Source organism: Ustilaginoidea virens, chromosome 4 (genome assembly GCF_000687475.1).
Source record: "Ustilaginoidea virens chromosome 4, complete sequence".
Lineage (NCBI taxonomy): Eukaryota > Fungi > Ascomycota > Sordariomycetes > Hypocreales > Clavicipitaceae > Ustilaginoidea > Ustilaginoidea virens.
The window spans coordinates 4811884-4828368 of record NC_057319.1 but is presented as its reverse complement, the minus strand read 5'-3'; the positions used below and the strand labels follow the sequence as shown (position 1 = coordinate 4828368).

The following is a 16485-nucleotide window of genomic DNA, read 5'->3' as shown; positions in this document are numbered from 1 at the left end:
GGGTGGCAGTGGGTGTGCCGCATTTCTTTGAACCACATGCAGTCATCCGCTGGTTACTGGTCGCTGCACGCTTCCCAAAGAGTATGTTAGCCAAAGGTCAAAAACTCTCCTCCGAGTGTCTCTCCACTTCCTGGCTCCTCTCCCACTTGACCTAAACCTACTCCGCAAACCCTCCCACGTTTGTCAACACCATCGAACTCGTTCCTCCGCTTTGAAGAATAAAGAGAATAAAAAGAAAATGGTCAAAGCAGGTGAGACGGTCATCTTCCACTCTTTCGCGCATTCTACAAATGAGCTGGAGCTTGCGTCTGCGTCGACGTTGCCCTTCTTATAGCCCGTTCCTTTGGGACGGGGGAGGGGCTGTTCGAGCTTGTTTGAGCGAGTTTTTTTCTTCTTCCCTTTCCCCCCCCTCCTAGCGACGTCGTTGGACAAGACGGGCATGCAAAGACGCAACCTTGATGGAACCAGACCCTTTTGGCCCTGTCTGTCTCGTGTCCCTTGATGGGAGCCCCGTTATTGTGCCCATGCTGATGCATGCTCAACCCCCGTCTTTTAGTTGCTGTTCTTCGAGGTGACGCCAAGGTTGGCGGCACCGTCGTCTTCGAGCAGGCGTCCGAGTCTGATCCCACCACCGTCACCTGGGACATCAGCGGCAACGACCCCAACGCCAAGCGTGGTTTCCACATCCATACCTTTGGTGACAACACCAATGGCTGCACTTCTGCCGGCCCTCACTGTACGTTGGCCGCCAGCGGCACCCCGTTGCTCCCAGGACGGTAACAGCGTCGAGAGACGCGACTCACACGCGTGCTACGCAGTCAACCCTCACGGAAAGACTCACGGCGCTCCTTCGGACGAGGCCCGACACGTCGGCGACCTCGGCAACATCGAGACTGACGGCCAGGGCAACGCCAAGGGCTCCGTGAAGGACTCTCACGTCAAGCTCATTGGCCCCCACAGCGTCATTGGCGTACGTTTCTCCATGGCCACATCGCTCAACCTTTTGACTTTTTTGACTTTGAAGACCCGGCTGACTTTGACTGACACTTGGTAGCGTACCGTGGTTGTCCATGCCGGTACCGACGATCTCGGCAAGGGTGGCAACGAGGAGTCCCTCAAGACGGGCAACGCTGGTCCTCGACCTGCCTGCGGTATGTTCCGCCTCTTTGTCGTCCTCTCTCGTCTTCTCAACTAAATCCAATGACTTCTGATAGGTGTGATTGGCATATCGTCGTAAATTGGCCTCTCGACTGAACCTGCCGGTTATCTATCGCCTGGGTGTTCTAATGTAGTAGGCTACAAAATTGGTTCTATGCTATGCTGAAGCTCCCGAAAGGGGTTGCAGGTTGTGATGATGACTTGAAGAATTGAACCCCCAAATTGACGCTCTACTTGTATTTGACAGGTGAACCATTGATTTGCCGCAACACTTTGCGTGATGACCTTTTTTTGCTTTCACTCTTTTTTTCCTTTTTCTTTTCTTTTCTTTTTTCTTTTTTTTTTTTTTTTTAATTAAGTTGCTCCATTGTATCGTCCAAAATGAGGGGCAGATGACGTTGCATCTTGAACGAAGATTCATCATCTGACATGACCCCACTGGACGCCGATACCTTGAAAATGTCCCGTCTCTCACGACGCAAACCTGGTATCGAGCTACACTATGGACTTGGAATCCGTAGATGCTTCACTGCATCTGCAGCAAGTTTGTGTTATTTCAAGGACAGACTAGTGCGAAGTAACCTCAAGAATGACAAATGCGAATTACAAACGATGCTGCAGGCCGATAAGATAAAGCTTGTATACCTTAGGTACGGGGCACCTACGTAGGAGGTACCTAGGCCCTGGAAGGTACCTCCTACCTCGCTTTGTCGTATTTTGTGGGTCAGAGCCCGTGGCGGCCAACCAGGACCAAGGCACCGAAACAGGTTCTAAAAGGTACCTTCAACCCTTTGCTCCTACAACACAAACGAATCGTCTCGCAAGTGTGAAGATTACCAAGAATCATTTCAAGATGCGCTGCTTCATCTGTAGACCGTGTATGGATCCTGCCTTGTCAGACTTGTACCTACCTAGACAGGCAGCGTTGCTGGGTTGCGAGCCTGCTGCGAGTATATATTTTGTGGGACTTTACTTTATGCTTCCGTGTGTAAATTAAACGAGTAAATTTTTTTTGGCAATTGGGCGCCCTAACCCGTTGTTGTTGACAACGCAGAGAGACAACTCGTTCACCCCCTCTTGCTGTCGTTTGTGAAACGCGAACAAGCAAGTTGCCGCTGCTGCCATGGCTGACCAGACTGAAGACGCTCAGGCGCAGATCCAGGAGCTGCAGGACAAGATTAAGCAGCTCCAGCTCCAGGCCCAGGCCCCTCAGAAGAGCCCCTACGATACATATCAGACGTCTCTGACAAGTCGCTACTGCAGCAATGAGATGACCAGCCTCTTCAGCCAGAGATCCAGGCATTCTACCTGGCGTAAGCTCTGGCTAGGGCTTGCCGAGGCCGAGGCTAGCTTGGGAATCGATGTCATCACGCCCAAGGCCCTGGAACAGATGAGGGCTCACCTCACGGTCAGCGACGAGGACTTTGAGACTGCGCGTATAGAAGAGAAGAGAAGACGCCATGTGAGTATCCCTGGACTGTATCAAAAGATAAAAAATAAAAAAAAAAAAAACCGCCTTTGATGGGGCTCGCATGTGCTGATAATGCCGGTTCCAGGACGTTATGGCCGTATGTCGCAATTCCCAACTCAGCCTTTGCAGAAACTAACATCCAGGACAGCACGTCCACGCTTTCGGGATCGTGGCGCCTGCGGCAGCTGGCATCATCCATCTGGGCAGCACGTCTTGCTTCGTGACAGATAACACCGAGCTGATCCTCATGCGGGATGCTCTTGATATCCTGCGGAACAAGCTGGCCAAGGTTATTTCAAACTTGGCAACCTTTGCCAACCAGTGGAAGTGTAAGACCTTTGGACCACCCCTTGGGGGACCTCGAGCCTTCTCTATCAGTCAAGTTTGAAAGAGAAGGATCCGACTGACTGGTGTGCCATGTAGCCGAACCAACATTGGCCTACACCCATTTCCAGAGTGCTCAGTAAGTTTCCCTCCTTGCTCTCCACCAGAACCCCTACTTCGGCCGAGGTTCGAAATCACGCCCAAGTGCTGACATGACCTGTTTCTAGACCCATCACCGTTGGACGCCGCGGTAAGTCGTCACAGTTTCCCCGGGCCGTATGTGGCGTACTGTCCTCTAACAGCAGTAGCGGCTCAATGGGCCCAGGATCTAATGATGGACTTGGAGGCTCTCGAGGCTGTTCGCAGCGGCCTCAAGTTCCGAGGCGCACAAGGTGCGTTGGTTGGGTGGCATCTCTCTGACCAGGTTCGATCTTTTGACAATCAACAGGCACGACGGGAACCCAGGCCAGTTTCTTGGAAATGTTTGTAGCCCCGAAAACAAACCCACGCACAGAGTCAACTTGGACTGACACCTCTTCTCGCAGCTTCCAAGGCGATCATGCCAAGTGCGACAAGCTCAACGAGCTTTTGTGCGAAAAGTTCGGCTTCCCTGCTTGCTACGTGAGTTGTCATTTCCAACGCGGTCATGGATGAGTTTCTCGAATTGACTGGCTGACTCGTACTAGGACATTTCGACCCAGACATAGTGAGTCATTTCTGCCACGCAAGTGTTGATCTCACAGGATCGTGCTAACCTACCGGGGGAAGCACACGAAAAGTCGACCTGATAGTTGCAAACGCAGTGGCGGGCCTGGGGGCCAGTGCCCATAAGATTTGTTCCGACATCCGGTTGCTCGCGAGCAATAAGGAGATTGAAGAGCCGAAAGAGGCGAGCCAAATCGGATCGTCAGGCAAGTCTCTCCTCTTTCCTTTCCAGGTTTTGTCTTTCTTGTAAACATGTGAATTGAAAGAGTGCTAACAACTCCCAGCAATGCCGTACAAGAGGAATCCGGCAAGTCTCTTTCTCCTTGACGCTAATCTGCTTTTTCACCTTGATTTCAAAAGCTTTGCATTTATTAACTTTGTTTATTTTTTTTTCCCATCCCGTTCTGTTGATCGCTTTCGTGACCCATTTGACCTTTGCCGGCTCTTCCCTTCTTCGTCACAATTACAACTTCTTCTTCCATTTCTTTCATTTCCCTCAATTTCTTTTGCAATGTGGCCATCTTCTTTCTCTACCATTGGAAAGCTTCCACCATTCCTTCCAGGGGCGCACCGCTAACTGACCTGTCAGATGAGGAGCGAGCGAATCTGCTCACTGTCTCGCGCTTTGATGGCCAAGCCAGCAAGCTTCGCCAATACGCTGTCTACGCAGTGGTTTGAGAGGACTCTCGACGACTCCGCCATCAGACGTGAGCTTTGCTTCCATTTGCAGAAAGCTGGGCATTGGCGAGGACAGGCGCTTCTCAAAAGACCCGTTCGCGGCATAATGCAGGCCGAGGCTGTGGGCACATGGGCTGACATGAAACAGGAATCGACATTCCAGAAATGTTCCTTTTGGCCGACGCTATTCTGATCGGACTAGACAATGTTTCGGACGGCTTCGTAGTCTATCCGAGACGCATCCGCAGCCGCTTCCTGGAGGAGCTGCCTTTTATGGTTACAGAAACCGTACGCTCCACCATCCGCTTCAGCGCGGTGAAGCTCGATGCATTCTTGCTGACGGATCAACAGATCATCATGAAGCTTGTGGCCAAGGGTGCTTCCAGGCAAGAGTGAGTACGTCATGGGTAGTGCTGGAGGCCCGGTGCTGACTCGACCAGGGCACACGAGGAAATTCGAGTTCTGTCCGTCCAAGCAGCAAGCACTGTAAAGGACGAGGTTTGTTTTTGAACCCACCGAAACCACCGAAACCACCGAAACCACCGAAACCACCAAAACCATGCTGTTCCATCCCCCGCGGCAGCTGGGCCAGTACCGTGCTAATCACGCTCGGCAGGGCAAGCCGAACGACCTTATCGAGCGTATACGTAACAACGAGTACTTCAAGCCCATTTGGGATGAGCTCGACTCCATGCTCCAGCCCGAGCTATACATCGGCCGTAGTGTCGAGATTGTCGACAAGTACTGCGGTGCTGGCGGCGTCGTGGAGAAGGCTCTCGCGCCGTACCAGCAGTACGTCCTCGAGTCTACTACGGCGCAGCTCAACGTCTAGGCGGGCCGGCTGCGCGTTGATGGAGGATTTGATTGAAAGAACCACAGGGAAACTGCAGTCGCTTGCGCCCACACGCAATCAGCCCACTGGGCAGTGTGCAGTGCGCGTGAGAAGAGGGACAGGATCGGCCCGAGACTGGGATGCAATATCCGGGCGCCCGCTCGCTGGCACGGGCTGGCACGGGCTGGCACGAGCTGGCACGGTGTTGCTCGGCGCATGAGCTCTGGTTCTATGGATCTGAATCATCTGGTGGCGTCAATTTGACCAGACCCGTGTGTTTCGTTTTTTCCCCGGTGCTCTTGCCTCCGTTGAGCAGCTGCCCTCTCTTGTCGTCGCGTTCTCCAAGCTGCTGGTCTGTCCAATCTGACGGCCTCGGCAGCGCTGCCTCTGTTCTTGCAAGTAAGTGAAGTCCGGACTGGTTACTTTGAACAGCAGGTTGTGTCCAGCGTGCATGTCTTTCTGTGATTTGAGCGCATCCGCACAGGCGCCTCTAGGCTCCAAATTGCAGACATGATACAGCGCATTTTGTCCCCCAACCCCCCAACCAAAGACCAGTCTCAGTTCTGGCCCCGCTGTGGCATGGAGCTACAATCTCGCTTAGTTGCCAGCAGCTACGGGGCGGGGCGCCACCAGCACAGGGTCTGGTCTGGTCCCTGACAACTCGGCCCAGCCAGACCACACCAGCAGACCAGACAGCAGTGCAGTTGACGCTTTCAACCCCCACACGGCTCGGCAGCTCGAGCAAAATGGCGTGGGTACTCCGCCGCACACACAAGGCCGACCGACAACTTGGTGGACACCTTGCCTCAAGGGCACCTTGACTTGTCGAACCTTTTCACTCAATCGTCTCTTCCCAAGTGTTTTCCGGAGATTGGTTCACCTCCCCCTCATTCCTCCTTTGTGCTCCTCCTCTCAAATACCTATTTTTTCACGGTAAGCTCCGGCAGTTGCATCCCTGTGGTGTTCTTCCCTTGGTCGGTTCACCCGGCCCTCCAAGTAGCGGTTCTATGTCTTATGAGACCGACCAAGGCAACAACTACCTGCTTTCCGACCGATGTTTTTTTTCCCCCCCTCATCATCCATCGCCCATCTATCCAAGAGAGCTGTTTTTCCGCACGTCTTTGTGTGGTTGTGATGACATCTCGGAATGCTGTTGTCGCAACTTTTGCCCGCTGTGCCAATGTCTGCGTCCGTCTTGTCGAGGTTTGCTGGGCTGACTTGCTTGACTTGGATGCCTAGGCAGCTCTTCTCTCCCCCGCCCAAGCCATCATGTCCAAGGTATTCGTCGGCAACGTCAAAAGCGTGTTGAGCGGTGACACACTCATCTTGACCAGCCCCAACAACCCGACGGCCGAACGGACCTTCTCGCTGGCATACGTGACCGCTCCACACTTGAAACGAGAGGGAGACGAGCCCTTTGCCTTCCAGTCCCGCGAATACCTCAGGAAACTGGCCGTAGGCAAACCGGTCCAGTGCACAATCCAATACACCATAACCAACTCTGGCCGAGAGTTCGGTACCGCCAAACTGAAGGATGGCAGTGAGCTCCCCGACGAGCTGGTCAAGGCTGGATGGGTCAAAGTCCGCGAGGATGCCGGCCGCAAGGAAGACAATCAAGACATTCTGGAGCGCGTCGAGAAGCTTCGTGAGCTCGAGTCGCACGCCAAGAGCGAGAGCAACGGCTTGTGGGCCGGCACTGGCGGCACCATTCGAGTACAAAACGATCTCGGTGGCCCCGAGTTCATCAAGGAGTGGAAGGGCAAGACTGTCGAGGGTGTCGTCGAGCGGGTTCTTAGCGGTGACCGGCTCCTGGTTCGACTCTTTTTGTCGGATACGAAGCACGTGCAGCCCATGACCCTCATCGCCGGGATTCGCACCCCTTCGACCGAGAGGACGATGCCCTCAACGGGCGCGACGCAGCCGGCCGAGGAGCATGGCGACGAAGCTCGCCAGTTCGTCGAGTCCCGTCTGCTGCAGCGACAGGTAAAGGTCGAGATTGTCGGCGCCAGCCCCCAGGGGCAGCTGGTCGCCAGCATCATCCACCCCCGAGGCAACATTGCCGAGTTCCTGCTCCAAGACGGACTGGCGCGCTGCAACGACTTCCACTCCACGATGCTGGGCGACAAGATGGCTCAGCTTCGAGCCGCCGAGAAACAGGCTCAGTCGAAGAAGCTGCGACTTCACAAAAACCACGTCGCAAAGGCCGAAGGCGGCAACCAAGAGATGACGGTCAGCAAAGTCATTAGCGCCGACACCGTTCTGGTGAAGAACAAGGCGGGGGTGGAGAAGCGAATCAGCCTCAGCAGCGTCCGCGCACCGCGCACAAACGAGGCCAGCGAGAGCCCCTTCCGAGAGGAAGCCAAGGAGTTCTTGCGCCAGAAGCTGATCGGCAAGCACGTCAAGATCAGCATCGATGGGAAGAAGCCCGCGTCCGAAGGCTTCGAGGCCAAGGAGGTGGCCACTGTCACGGAAAAGGGCAAGAACATCGCCCTCCTGCTGATAGAGTCGGGCTGGGCCTCAGTCATCCGCCACAGAAAGGACGACACGGACAGAGCCGCCAACTACGACGAGCTGCTGGCGGCTCAGGAAAAGGCCAAGGAGGAGCTCAAGGGAATGTGGTCCGGCAAACCTCAGAAGGCGAAGCAGTACACCGACCTGTCCGAAAACGCGCAAAAGGCCAAGATCATGCTTGCCACGCTGCAAAGACAAAAGAAGGTGCCCGCCATTGTTGACTTTTGCAAGGCCGGCTCTCGGTTCACGATCCTCATCCCGCGGGAAAACGTCAAGCTCACCCTGGTTCTGGGCGGCATCCGTGCGCCTAGAGCACCCCGATCCGACGGCGAGGGCGGCGAGCCTTTCGGCAAGGAAGCGCTGGACTTGGCCAACAGGAGATGCAACCAGCGCGACTGCGAAGTCGACATCCACGACATGGACAAGGTGGGCGGGTTCATTGGCGCCCTGCACATTAACCGCGAAAGCTTTGCCAAGGTGCTGGTCGAGGAAGGTCTGGCCTCGGTGCACGCCTACTCGGCCGAAAAGTCGGGCAACTCGACCGAGCTCTTTGCTGCCGAGAAGAAGGCCAAGGAGGGACGGAAAGGCCTGTGGCACGACCACGACCCTTCACAGGACGAGGAGGCCGAGGAGCAGCCTGAACAACGGGCCGCTGCAGAGGCCGACGTGCCTCTGGAAAAGAAGCCGGCCGATTACCGTGACGTGATGATTACCAACATTGACGGCAACGGCAAGCTCAAGATCCAGGAAATCGGCAAGGGCACGTCTGCTCTGGAGACGATGATGACCGACTTTAGAAAGTTTCACCTGGACTCGAAGAACAGCAAGCCTCTCGGGGACGCCCCCAAGACGGGGGACTACGTCTCTGCCAAATTCTCGTACGACGGGCAGTGGTACCGAGCCCGCGTCCGTGCCAACGACCGAGCCGCCAAGGTGGCCGAGGTGCAGTACGTGGATTACGGCAACGCGGAAAAGATTGCCTGGTCCAGCCTCCGGCCGCTGGACCAGGGCCAATTCGGCGTCCAGAGGCTCAAGGCGCAGGCCATCGACGCGGCTCTGTCGTTTGTCCAGCTCCCCACCGGCGCCGACTACTTCCAGGAGGCCATTGGCGTCATTGGCGAGCTCACCGACGGCAAGCGGCTGGTTGGCAGCTTTGACTTTGTCGACGCCAAGGAGAATGTCAGCTACGTTACCCTGTACGACGCCAAGAACGGCGAGCTTCCCAGCTCCAACGACTCCATCAACAAGGAGGTGGTTGCCAGCGGCTACGGCATGGTGCCCAAGAAGCTCAAGGCTTGGGAGCGAAGCAAGGCTTTCGAGCCCTACCTGAAGCACCTGCGAGAGGTTGAGGTGCGGGCCAAGCAGGATCGCTTGGGCATGTGGGAGTATGGCGACATTACCGAAGATTAAGTCTACGACGGGGGATGGGGGGTTGTTTGGGTTCACCGTTTGAATTAGAGCAGCAGGTACGTAAATGATGTGCAGGAGGGAAGACGTGTAGAGAGAGAAGAAGAAGAAGAAGAAGAAAAAAAGTGCGTTTCGACAGGGGATATGGGAGGCTTTACGTTGTCGCATGGGCATGTGTTGCGAGGTTATTGAAGCCGTTTTATGGTAGCATTTGTAGCAGTGGTATAAAAGATGTGGTCATTGAAGCCATTCATGGGTAGCATTCCTACATAGCAGTGGTACGTAAGGTGCTGGAGGTTCGGAAGAAACGTTGACCCGTTCATGCCTGGTTCTTGGTGCTCGTTGTTGGTGCTCGTTGTTGGTGCTCGTACTCCGCATGTACTCTGTACGTACTGAAAACGAGAGGAGGACCGGGCGCCCGTTCATGGTGGGTCGACCAGTGGCGCTGACGCCCCTCCATCAGCCCATGACCATGACCCCTCCTTCCTGCTGCTGCTTGACGCTGAATCCGCCGCCGCCGCCAGAGGACGTCGTTGGAGGACGTCGTTGGATCATCATCACTTCATCTCCTTCGACGGGACGTCAAAACGCATCCCTTCACTTGCACTCTCTCCGTCAAAAAATCCCCGCGAGAGCTCGCCTACCCTTTTCCTCAACGCGCACCGAATATTGACACACACCGCAAACGAAACTGCCCAGCATGCCCAGCTCCCTTGACCAGCTCAAGGCCACTGGCACCGTGAGTTTGCCCAACACCCCACCATTTTCTTTGTCCCCTCCCTACGGCCCCTCCTCACGGCGAATCTTTCGTCGAAGCTCGTGGCAAGCAAGCCGGCGACACCTGTCTCGAGTGCTTGAATTGATCCGTGGCAACCTGGTCTATTGCGGGAAAAGCTCGTTCGAAAAAAAAAAAAAAAAAAAACTCCTCCGTGCTGACTATTTCATTTCTGCTACTGCTGCGTATCAGGTGGTTGTGTCTGATTCTGGTAAATTCCCTCACCTTCATCCTCACCATCTTCCCTCTCGTATTTTCTTCTTTTCCTTTTTTTCTTTTGCCTTGGCTAACTAACTCATCTGGCAGGTGATTTTGCTTGTTAGTGAGATTCCTCCCGTGTTCTCGAACGGCTTGAGCTTTGCGCGTCTCTTCCGTCGCCCGCACGCCCTGCTGGCGAGACCCTGGGCAACGAAGCAAACTCGATGCTGCATGCATGCCTGCGTACTTTGTAGCCCTGCACAAGGCTAACGTAGCCCCGTAGCCATTGGCAAGTACAAGCCTCAGGACGCCACTACCAACCCTTCTCTCATCCTGGCTGCTTCCAAAAAGCAGGAGTATGCCAAGCTGATGGATGTCGCCGTCGAGTACGGCAAGAAGAAGGGCGGCGATGTTGACTCGCAGGTCGACCACGCCCTGGACCGTCTTTTGGTCGAGTTTGGAAAGGAAATCCTGAAAATCATCCCCGGCAAGGTCTCCACCGAAGTCGACGCTCGGTTCTCCTTTGACACGGAGGAGTCTGTGGACAAGGCCCTGCACATTATCGATGTATGTGACCTTGTTTCCCCTTCCAAGTAACTGGCTGTCTTGAAAATCCATCCCTGTTGCAACACGACACTGACGTTTGTCTCCAAACACAGCTTTACAAGGAGCAGGGCATCTCCAAAGACCGGGTCCTCATCAAGATTGCTTCCACCTGGGAGGGCATCAAGGCCGCCGAGATTCTTCAACGTGACCATGGTATCAACTGCAACCTGACTCTTATGTTCTCCTTGGTACAGGCTATCGGTGCTGCCGAGGCCAACGCCTACCTCATCTCCCCCTTTGTCGGCCGTATCCTCGACTGGTTCAAGGCCCACAACAAGAAGGAATACTCCAAGGAGGAAGACCCTGGTGTTGCGTCGGTCAAGAGCATCTACGAATACTACAAAAAGTTTGGCTACAAGACCATTGTAATGGGCGCCTCTTTCCGCAACACTGGAGAAATTACCGAGCTGGCTGGCTGCGACTACCTCACCATTTCCGTACGTCTCTCTCTCTCTCTTCCGGGTCCATGTACTTTTAGCTGACATCACGCAAAGCCCAACCTGCTGGAGGAACTTGTGAACTCTTCCGAAGTCGTTCCAAAGAAGCTCGACGCCGCTGCGGCCGCCTCGGCCAATCTTGAGCGCAAATCTTACATCAACGACGAGCCTCTTTTCCGATTCGACTTCAACGAGGACCAGATGGCCGTCGAGAAGTTGCGCGAGGGTATTAGCAAGTTCGCCGCCGATGCCGTCACTCTCAAGGACATTCTCAAGAAGAAGATTGAGTCCTAGCTCCTGGTGCGGCTGAGGTATATATAAATGACGATCAGGAAAAAGGTGGTTGCCCAAAGCTGTGGGCGCAGGCAAAAGACGTGAAGCCATGAAAAATTTGGACGTCTCGGAATGTGTCTCGCCGAAATGGTTGTTGGAAACAAGGAAGCAAGACTGAGATATCCAAGCACATTGCACTGAAAAGACGTGACCTCGTGACCAAGTGGTGAAGTTGAAGTGATGAACTGTACGGAGTATGCAAACCCTTGTTCGGCCGAGCGAACAATCAAGCCAGTCAGTGAGCCGCCTTGCTCGGAGGGAGGAATAGCGCAGGCGGTAGTGGGGACGGGCGCAGCATCCACCAACGTTCACGCACAGGTAACTACATAACTACATGTAACGGAGAGAAATCAGCAATCAGCATGGGTGATAAGGCGCAGGATTCCTCTGCTAACCTTTGGATACAACCTGAATTTATCAGGGAGAGAAAAAAAAAAAAGAAAAAAAAAAGAAATTACTGGGCGTTTTGTGAGCAACGACTGACAGAGGGCATACGGAAATAGCAAAAATAGCAAAAACAAAGTCGTCGGAAAGCGCTTGGAACAGCTTGCTCCCGGCAGGGCTTGAACCTGCGGCCTCCGCATCACTAACGTTTATTAGTACGAAGCTCTAACCAACTGAGCTACGGAAGCTTTCCGACGGTTGGCGAAGCCAGTTTGTCCATTATGAGCCAGGACAGCCGGTACCGCAATTTTTCCCAAGTAGGAACTGCATGGCCCAGGCAAGTCTATCGAAAAAAAAAAGAGAGAGAGAAAGAGAGAGACAGGGAGAGAAAGAGGAAGCCTCGTCTGCCTGGCCCGACACAACCAGATGAGCGCCCACGGAGTCATAAACAGCCTGCAGATAGGGCAAGATAAAACAAAAAAAATCATACGCCAAAACGCCGCCTGCATGCTAATGCCTCCCTGCTGAGCCGCGCCGCTTTCGCTGCCGCTACTTCCGCTGCTATGCTACTTCCGCTGCTATGCTACTTCCGATGCTGCTGCTGCTGCTGCTGCTGCTCCAGGCGGTACTTTTCATTCTCAATCTCCCTCCAGTCCTGGGGAATGGGCTCGTTGCCGCTCGTCTCCTTGACAGCTCCCGCGAATGCCGGCGCGCCAGCATACAGCTGGTATCCCTTGCCCGCCTCGGCCCCCTCCGCGTTCTTGTAGCCGACGGGCATGTTTCCCCGGAACCGCTTGCGCATGTCGACCAGGCCGCGCTTGCAGTCGCCGTAGCCCTTTTTCAGCTGCTGGCACGTGGTGGGGAGCGTGCTGGCGAGGGGCTCGCGGAGGCAGTCGGACGCCTTGTTGCGCTGGACCATGACGCAGTCGGATTCTTGGAGGCATTGCGCGAGCGCATCGCCTGGGGGGGGGGGGAGCGTTAGCCAGGTGAGGAGGTGAGGTGAGTGTGGGGGAAGGGGTTGGTCGGGCTGGGGACTCACGCAGCTCCTGGCACGAACTCGGCATGATGGATGTTGGGGCGAGGGAAATCCGTGGTGTTGGCTTTCAGACGAACGAAAGCTTTCCCTGCGGCTGGCAGGTTGACAGCTGCATGATGTGGTGTGCGACGACTTGATTGGGTCGGGCTGAGGCACGCAACATGCAGTAGGAGCTAAACCCGAATCGGGAGGCGGGGATCTTTTGAGCTGTACCTCTCCGTCACTCCGTATTGTGAGTAGAAGCGGCTCGAGGCTGAGTACGGAGTGCCTCGTACCTGCCCCCACAGGGCCTCAGACCCACATGCGTGTGGCATGTGACGTGACATCACCGACTGAACTGTTGGAGTTGTTGCTTGACATCCGAGATCCACTTTTCCCGGACAAGTTCATCTGAACAATTGTTTGGTCCATGCACAAAATCGCCGGTTGCCCTCGTTCGCGCGACACGGTTGCAATGAAGCTTTCCTCGGTCCATCTTCTTGCAAACCTTGGGATATCGCCTCGTCTACCATGCCTGTGCCATTTATAGGAAGGTTGCGCCCGTGAGTTGCCGCAATTCCATGGCGGACTTGAAGCCTTGGCGCTTCGCCCCCCCCCCCCCGACATGACTAACATCAGGACCAACCGTTGCATGCTCCTCCTACTCCTAGAACCGAGTACGTTGCCCTCGTGGGGTCCTTTGTTTTCGTCAGCCTCGAGGCCATCATTCGAATCCTGACACTGGCCTTGCGTGAGTTTTACATGGCGGAATTGGCGGCTGCCACCGACGTACGGGACTGGGACTGACGGACAAAACAAACAAAAAAAAAAAAACACCAGCTTCTTTTGTCGTCTCCTTCTTCTACCTCGCCTCGCGCCGTCTGTTCAATAGGTTCGCGTCTCCGGAGCAGAAAAGGGCCAAGGATGGGAAGAAATGTGAGCCAAGACGAGGAAACCCCCCCCCCCCCCCCCTCCCCCCTTTTTCCCTTCCGAAGTCCGGGTGGCTTGGCTACCCATGGCGGCTAATTCGTGCGACGGCAGCAATCGCGAACTTTGTCCGCGACGCGTCTGATTTCGTCGAGCTTTGTCGTCTGTGGGGATACGACGCTGAGGAGCACGTGGTGCAGACCAAGGACGGATACTTGCTCGGCATCCATAGACTGCAGTGGCGACGAGGCGAACAAGGGCAAAAGATCAATTGTGGTCCGGGCAGCGTCCGGAAAAGGGTAGTCTATCTGCATCACGGGCTGCTCATGAATTCCGAGGTCTGGGTTTGCCTGACGGACGAGAAACGATGCCTTCCGTTTGAGCTGCTGGAGCGCGGATTCGACGTGTGGGTAAGTTGTGCTCGAGGAACCCGTGCGAACGAGCAGATTCTCTCTCTCTCTCTCCCTTCACTCTCTGCTTTTTTTTATTTTATTTTATTTTATTTTATTTTATTTTATTTTATTTTATTTTATTTTATTTTATTTTATTTTTCTTGATTCATCTGTGGCGCATCTGACGGCACCTAGCTGGGCAACAATAGAGGCAACAAGTACTCGAAAAAATCAATCCATAGCTCCCCAACTAGCGTCAAGTTCTGGGACTTTTCCATGGACGAGTTCGCCTTTCACGACATCCCCGACACAATCTCGTACATTCTGGAAACGACGGGGCAAAAGAGCCTCTCCTACATTGGCTTCTCGCAAGGCACTGCCCAAGCCTTTGCCACGCTGGCCATCCACCCGCCGCTCAATCGCAAGGTCAACGTGTTTATCGCGCTGGCTCCAGCAATGGCCCCGGCGGGACTTTCCAACGGCATAGTCGACTCCCTCGTCAAGGCTTCCCCGTCGGTCCTGTACCTCATGTTCGGCAGGCGGTCCATCTTGAGCTCGGCCACCATGTGGGAGACGCTGCTCTACCCGCCCCTGTTCTGCCACCTCATCGACAGAAGCCTGGGCTTCCTGTTCGACTGGAGGACGCGCAACATGTCGACGAGCCAGAAGCTAGCCGCCTACCCCCACCTGTACTCCCTCACCAGCACCAAGAGCGTGGTGCACTGGTTCCAGGTCATCCGCAACAAGTGTTTTCAGATGTACGACGACGACGTGCCCCAGCCCATGAACCTGGCCTCGTCGAGGAAGTTCTCCAAGGTGGCCAAGTACCCGACCCGGAACATCAGGACGCCCATCGTGCTGGTCTACGGCGGCAGCGACTCCCTGGTCGACATCAAGGCGATGCTGAGAGAGCTGCCCCCGCGCACCGTGGCCACCGAGATCCCGCACTACGAGCACCTGGACTTTTTGTGGGCTCGCGACGTCGACTCGCAGGTTTTCCAGCACGTATTTGATGCCCTGGACAGCTTCACCGACGCGGAGCACTCGGCCGAGGAATACGATCGGTACTTTTTGGCGCGAAAGGAGAGCCTGCTGGGGTCCGCGCACCCGCTTGGCCACCGCGGCAGCGTAAGCGATGCGTCGACCATTGCCGCAGGCAACGAAGCGGCGGCCGGCGAGTGCCGCCAGCACCTGGCTGCCGAGAACGCGCAGACGGCGGCGGAACACGGCATCAAGAGCCGGCTCGGCCGAGACGAAGGAGGAGGATGCACGGGAGAACAGCAGTGAGCAAGCTCGAGGACGCGTTGGTGTTGTACGTGCACAACGGGGGGGATTGGCGTAGTCGCGAACGCGAAAAGAATCCAATGATAGATAGCAAGCAGCGCCTTACGGCTGACGAATCTCTCAACGCCTGAAAGCTCTAGTCAAGTTTGTCCTCGTTTCGTCGGCGCAGAGTTTCCCAACGCGTCTCTTCCACCCAGCCCCGGGTCGGAATACGCCGTGGCGGTTGCGAGTGCCGCGCCGTGGAAGCGGTCTTTTACCACACGAGGTGCACCTTGTGGTGGTGGTGGCTATCATGGCTCCGTTTCGTTACATTTATGCAGACCCCGTAGAATTCCAGCATTTACCCAAAAAAAAAAAAAAAAAAAAGAGAAAACTACGCGCCTGGCTGCAACTGCACCGTCGTTTGAGCATCAGAGTGACGTGAATCAAAATGTACTATTACGGCATGAAATCGTGGTCTGGGCTGGGATCCCCGGCCGACAAATACCTGCCAGCGAGCATGAGACCCCGATACCTCGACACGGCGACGATTACGCGCCCATATCTACTGCCAACCCTTCCGTCTCGTACCGCAGCAGCAACACGCATCTCACAACTCACAAAATGGCTACGCGTGCGGACAGTCAGTCGGCCCGCCATGTCCCGAGGCAACCAAGAAGAAGAAAAATCACACACCAGAGCTTTCCTCGCCGGCGTCACGACGACACCGTCACAACACGGGTGCTGACCAAACTTACCAGACTAGACACAATGGCTCGGAACCACGCCACAAGCCCTAAGGGAGGGTTACACGAGAGGACGCCCGAGCCGGCGAGGAACCAGGCAGGGGGGAAAGGGGGGGTATCGTGACAAAGAAGACGAACTACTTCCGGACAACGCCTGAACAGTAATGGATAATAATGCACGCCGCCCGCTTTGGCGACAACCGGCGTTGCCAGCCAGCGAGGGACGCTTGGTGGCGAGAGGTACATGGCGAGAACTTGCGCTCACACCAACGGTAGCTGGGAGGGGAAAGGGGGGGAAAGGAAGAAAGAAAAAAGGGAAGCAG

The 16485-nt window shown here is 55.2% G+C and overlaps 7 protein-coding genes across 7 annotated transcripts; 5 read left to right on the top strand and 2 right to left on the bottom strand.

The window, feature by feature from the left end:
* Nucleotides 1–238: 238 nt before the first annotated feature.
* Nucleotides 239–1237, top strand: UV8b_05775 (uncharacterized protein; the record flags this gene model as incomplete). The annotated part of the gene is made up of 5 exons (XM_043143272.1): nt 239–251; nt 557–736; nt 819–970; nt 1055–1151; nt 1215–1237. 5 exons carry the CDS (start codon nt 239–241, stop codon nt 1235–1237), a joined length of 465 nt encoding a protein of 154 aa, XP_042999205.1.
* Nucleotides 1238–2281: 1044 nt separating this feature from the next.
* On the top strand, nt 2282–5168 carry UV8b_05774 (uncharacterized protein; the record flags this gene model as incomplete). Its single annotated transcript, XM_043143271.1, has 16 exons — nt 2282–2620; nt 2715–2726; nt 2778–2958; nt 3053–3092; nt 3181–3203; nt 3262–3345; nt 3402–3435; nt 3499–3574; nt 3640–3659; nt 3722–3864; nt 3943–3965; nt 4248–4365; nt 4485–4624; nt 4688–4728; nt 4777–4834; nt 4953–5168. The coding sequence occupies 16 exons, from the start codon at nt 2282–2284 to the stop codon at nt 5166–5168; spliced, it is 1548 nt and encodes a 515-aa protein (XP_042999204.1).
* A 1269-nt stretch (nt 5169–6437) lies between these two features.
* UV8b_05773 (uncharacterized protein) lies at nt 6438–9089 on the top strand (the record flags this gene model as incomplete). The annotated part of the gene is made up of 1 exon (XM_043143270.1): nt 6438–9089. The coding sequence occupies one exon, from the start codon at nt 6438–6440 to the stop codon at nt 9087–9089; it is 2652 nt and encodes an 883-aa protein (XP_042999203.1).
* A 697-nt stretch (nt 9090–9786) lies between these two features.
* On the top strand, nt 9787–11396 carry UV8b_05772 (uncharacterized protein; the record flags this gene model as incomplete). Its single annotated transcript, XM_043143269.1, has 6 exons — nt 9787–9825; nt 10054–10072; nt 10168–10179; nt 10343–10626; nt 10719–11102; nt 11160–11396. The coding sequence occupies 6 exons, from the start codon at nt 9787–9789 to the stop codon at nt 11394–11396; spliced, it is 975 nt and encodes a 324-aa protein (XP_042999202.1).
* A 1006-nt stretch (nt 11397–12402) lies between these two features.
* On the bottom strand, nt 12403–12883 carry UV8b_05771 (uncharacterized protein; the record flags this gene model as incomplete). Its single annotated transcript, XM_043143268.1, has 2 exons — nt 12403–12779; nt 12859–12883. The coding sequence occupies 2 exons, from the start codon at nt 12881–12883 to the stop codon at nt 12403–12405; spliced, it is 402 nt and encodes a 133-aa protein (XP_042999201.1).
* Nucleotides 12884–13365: 482 nt separating this feature from the next.
* On the top strand, nt 13366–15440 carry UV8b_05770 (uncharacterized protein; the record flags this gene model as incomplete). Its single annotated transcript, XM_043143267.1, has 5 exons — nt 13366–13397; nt 13506–13585; nt 13675–13770; nt 13876–14171; nt 14349–15440. The coding sequence occupies 5 exons, from the start codon at nt 13366–13368 to the stop codon at nt 15438–15440; spliced, it is 1596 nt and encodes a 531-aa protein (XP_042999200.1).
* A 586-nt stretch (nt 15441–16026) lies between these two features.
* UV8b_05769 (uncharacterized protein) lies at nt 16027–16408 on the bottom strand (the record flags this gene model as incomplete). The annotated part of the gene is made up of 2 exons (XM_043143266.1): nt 16027–16044; nt 16175–16408. The coding sequence occupies 2 exons, from the start codon at nt 16406–16408 to the stop codon at nt 16027–16029; spliced, it is 252 nt and encodes an 83-aa protein (XP_042999199.1).
* Between the last annotated feature and the right edge of the window lie 77 nt (nt 16409–16485).